At 40.6% G+C, this 4100-nt stretch overlaps 1 protein-coding gene across 1 annotated transcript in view; it reads right to left on the bottom strand.

Annotated features, from left to right (window-relative positions):
* Positions 1-4100, bottom strand: part of pkhd1l1 (polycystic kidney and hepatic disease 1 (autosomal recessive)-like 1) — a 68604-nt gene that overhangs the window by 60814 nt on the left and 3690 nt on the right. Inside the window, exons 4-10 of the mRNA XM_015384431.1 lie at positions 3039-3183; positions 2857-2965; positions 2714-2771; positions 2547-2640; positions 490-543; positions 335-408; positions 211-253 (exon numbers count right to left, since the gene is read on the bottom strand). Coding sequence (XP_015239917.1) covers positions 211-253; positions 335-408; positions 490-543; positions 2547-2640; positions 2714-2771; positions 2857-2965; positions 3039-3183 — 577 coding nt within the window. The remainder of the gene's footprint in view (positions 1-210; positions 254-334; positions 409-489; positions 544-2546; positions 2641-2713; positions 2772-2856; positions 2966-3038; positions 3184-4100) is intronic.

Genomic DNA, 4100 nt, shown 5'->3' with positions numbered 1-4100 from the left:
AAGTTTCCTAAATGTGCCCCTGGTTGGGACGCATACCGGGGGAAGTAGGACTGGTTTGGAACGCTCCATGTATGGAGACCTTAGTCCTGGATGTGGGCGACCCGGGTTCGGGTGAGCTGAAGGGGGCGAGGTTTTAGCTGGGTCTCAGCTGCCTGTGGTTTCATACCTGAGCGGTTAACACTGTATCTGTTGCTCTGAGCAGAACCTCACCTTCCATAATAACCGTCCAGGATGTAGCTCATGTTGTGATGACCTGTGGGAAACGAAACACGACGTTGAGTTGCTGTTCCTTCACTTCCAGAGGTCAGGTTGTATCATTAGTGCAGCATCTTACCAACATAAGTCCCCGTCATCATGCAGCTCATGTAGCCCCAGTCGGAGGATTCAGAGTCCAGCTGCAGGTTGTACCTTCACACACAGACATGGCTAAACTGTTTATCTCACAGGTCGACCAAAAAATCACTGAACATCGACAGCCAGACCACTTACAGTTCATCTGAGTTAGGCTTCAGCAGCTCGCAGGGCATCCCTCCCATGTAAGACCTGCAGGTAACAACATTCAGGTGACAAACTGAAGCAAGCTTCTGGAGATGGAGTATTGTTTTAAAACCTGATCTAATCAGAACTTTATCCCTAAACCGTCTGCTCTACAACCGATGGGGTCACTAGCTTCTGACTTCTTGTTCTCAAAAATTATTTCCTGTAGCATAAATGAATAATTTTTGCCTATTAATAACTAAAATGATGTTTATTCCATGTGTCATTTCAAAAAAGGAAAATTAAAATCAATCCTCAGGAAGCTTTTTCAAATCAAAATGTCAGAAATAGCGTTTAGTTCCAGGTTTTATCCAGCAGCCCAACAAAGCCTGGTTTTAGTTTAGAAAACATGCAAACTGGAACAGACCAAATCTAATTTAAATCCTGGGACTGGACCGGAGTGGGCATTGGAACCGAGCCATCAGGTCCCGGTCCGGATCCAGCCGGGGACGGAGCGACCGAAGGACGGTAAGGCAAAAATATACAAAGGCTTGAAATGGAATAAAAATGAGTGTTTCTCATGTGACATTCATTTGCAGTCAGTGGGTCACATGACCTGGAAGCTATTGAAGAAATATCAATTATTGTTGTAAAAAAAAGTTTAAAAAAAGGCTTAAAATGGAATAAAAATAAATTAGCATCATCAGGCTAATGTAGTTAAAACTATTTCACAAAGAATTTGAATCAGTAGGTCACATGACCTTGAAGCTACTGATAAAAAGCCCCAAATTTGTCTTTAAAAATATCTTACAAATTAAAAATATCTTAATATTGCCTTGACTACGTTATCTATTGGCATTATTTTATATTGGTTTCATCTCAGCTGGTCATAAAATAGGGAATTTATTGATTTTTGTTTCTCAATAGCGCATGGGTCAAAGATTTGTTGACGGTCCCTAACTGGACCACGGCGTGTGGGAGGAGGTTTGCTAGATCCCGCAGACTCTGCGGAGCTTCAATATCCTGCTTCACCGCAGAGCTGACGGCTCGGTTCTGCTGCACTGTAGGCGACCAAAGTCCTGGAAGGTTCTGAAATTCCCCCTGGACAGAGTAGGACATGTCCAGGAAACGTCTAGTCACCCTACCAGTCAGAGGTCCATCTCTCCGTCTGAGGATGCTAAATAAATCTGAACGTTCTCTTGCAAGATTCTCAGCTTCCTCCTCCGTTCCACGTTACGCAAGATTTACAGGAGACCTGCTGAAACCAGACAACCTCCCCCTGAGATTCACATTAGCTGCCAGTTCACTTCCTTCTGTGTTTCTAACCATATTTAACGTTATACGTGTGACTCTGAAGCTTTGTTCAATGTTGACTATGCATCCAGTGACTTTAAAAACTGGCCAGAAAAGCTGATCATTAAAAATGTTTTTTTTTTTTTTTTTTTTATCAAATCACCCTAAAAGTACGATTTTATGTAATCTTTGATAAAAGTTCATTAAATACATACGATGCAGGGATATGAGGTTGTAAAAAAAAGTCATCCTCCTAGTGGTCACATGAGAATAGAACCAGTCCCACTGGATTTTATTTAGGGGAAACTGAGTAAAGATGGCTGAATTTATATACCCGCCACTAGTTTTAAATTATTACGTTTCTAAAAGAAGGAGAATATATTTTTAAACCAAGAGTTTTGGAATGATAATGTACGGAAGAGGATTAGGGCCAGTGAAAAAAAAATAAAAACGTTAACTGATTTATAAAATTTTATTTCAGTTTAGTATGGGAAAAAAGTCAGAATTCGGACTTTTTCTCAGAATTCGGACTTTTTTCTCAGAATTCGGACTTTTTCTCAGAATTCGGACTTTTTTCTCAGATTTCTGACTTTTTCTCGGAATTCTGACTTTTTTTCTCAGATTTCTGACTTTTTCTCAGAATTCTGACTTTTTTCCATTACTAAACTGAAATAAAATTTAAAAATCAGTTTCATTTTTTTTTTTCCACTGGCCCTAATAATGCCTCAGAAAAACGTAAACTAGATAAACTTGATGTGTTTGCAAAGTTTCCACACCTCAGAAACCTGACGTCGTGGCCGTTGGAGCTCAGGTCTGTGTTGCTTCCGTAGACGTCGGAGTAGATCCGCCCCCGAATCGTGACCAGAGTTCCTGCAGGAGAGGTTGCACTGGATCATTCAAAGTGTAAACACTGTTAGATCCCAGCAAGGTGTGCAGGTTCTACCTGGAAGGCCGGTGACTGGACTCAGGGAGTAAATGGTTGGAGTTCGCCACCATTGGGTCTGAGGATGGATGTAGAGAAATGAGAACCAGCAGCAGAAAGTCAGAACGGCAGAAGCAGACAGGGAACTATCTGGTCAAACCTACGTAGAAGCTGCAATGGTAACTTTTGTAATTGCCGTTGCAGATGTTGGCGTCAGCAATGGGAACCCCATCCACGCTGACATGGACCACATACTGATCCTGTGGCATCGCTCTGTTAGGGAACAACAGTGGTTACATGTCAGAGGACCCACAGAGCGTCCGGGGGGCCAGGTGTGTTCGTCTACCTGGTGTAACACAGGATCTGGTTGGCGTGCGTGGAGTCCCTTTCCACATCGCAGGGGACCGACAGCGTGTCCGATACCAGAGTCACCTGATTGCCAAACTGGTCATCTTTAGGATTTAACTGGAACTGACGTTCCTGAGCAAAGCCTGGGAAAGAAAGCATTAAAGAGCAGGAATGAGGAACACGTCGCTACGGCGTCCAGAAACATCAGACTGCCCTGCTTTCCAGATGGTTTGGTCTAATGTGTAGATAGAGCTGGACTTTTTTTCTAAATGTTACTGTTAAATATTTCCCTTTAGTTGAGATTTAGGTCATAGAACAGATCATGACCATGAGCTCATGGTGATCTGTTTTTATACATCTACAGTCATCTGTTTTGCTAATACGAGTTCTTGTAGCTTCTTTAGTGAACAGAAAGCGGCGCTGGTGGTGGAAAGAAACACCTCCATCCTCTGAGTGCAAACAGCAACACTTCACTATAGGTACGCATTAACAGGAAACACCTGTTGATAGTAGATAAGACCCTTTTTGGCACATGGATAGTTTTTATTCACTAAGGAGGAAGTCTATGGAGGACCAACTCTGCCATATTTAAAAATAAATACAGAAATAAATAAATGGAGACGCACCCCTTCATCATTTGCATAATGAGGCAGAAATGCAGACAGAAATAAATAGAGTTGAAGAAATAAAGAGGGTAAAAAATACAAAGAAAGAATAATACAGACAAAAATATTATCGCATGCACATAAATAAATACTTAAAAAGATAAGTAATAAATAAATAAAGTTGAAGAATATAATGGGCAATAAATAAATGAGGTAATTATAACAAATAATTTCTATCTACATTTGTTTGTTTATTGTATTTTTGGGGACAATTAATTGTATGCTTATTTATTTATTGAGCATTTATTTATTTCTGTATTTATTTTTAAATATGGCAGAGTTGGTCCTCCATAATTGTCACACAAAGTGAGTTAAAAAGACTTAAACATTCCAAAGAGCAGAACTGAAGTGTGTTTTAACAATCTGTAAGAACATCAGAGCCATTTCTTTAATTT

Source organism: Cyprinodon variegatus, unplaced genomic scaffold (genome assembly GCF_000732505.1).
Source record: "Cyprinodon variegatus isolate N-32 unplaced genomic scaffold, C_variegatus-1.0 Scaffold312, whole genome shotgun sequence".
Lineage (NCBI taxonomy): Eukaryota > Metazoa > Chordata > Actinopteri > Cyprinodontiformes > Cyprinodontidae > Cyprinodon > Cyprinodon variegatus.
This window is presented reverse-complemented; position numbering and strand designations above follow the sequence as displayed.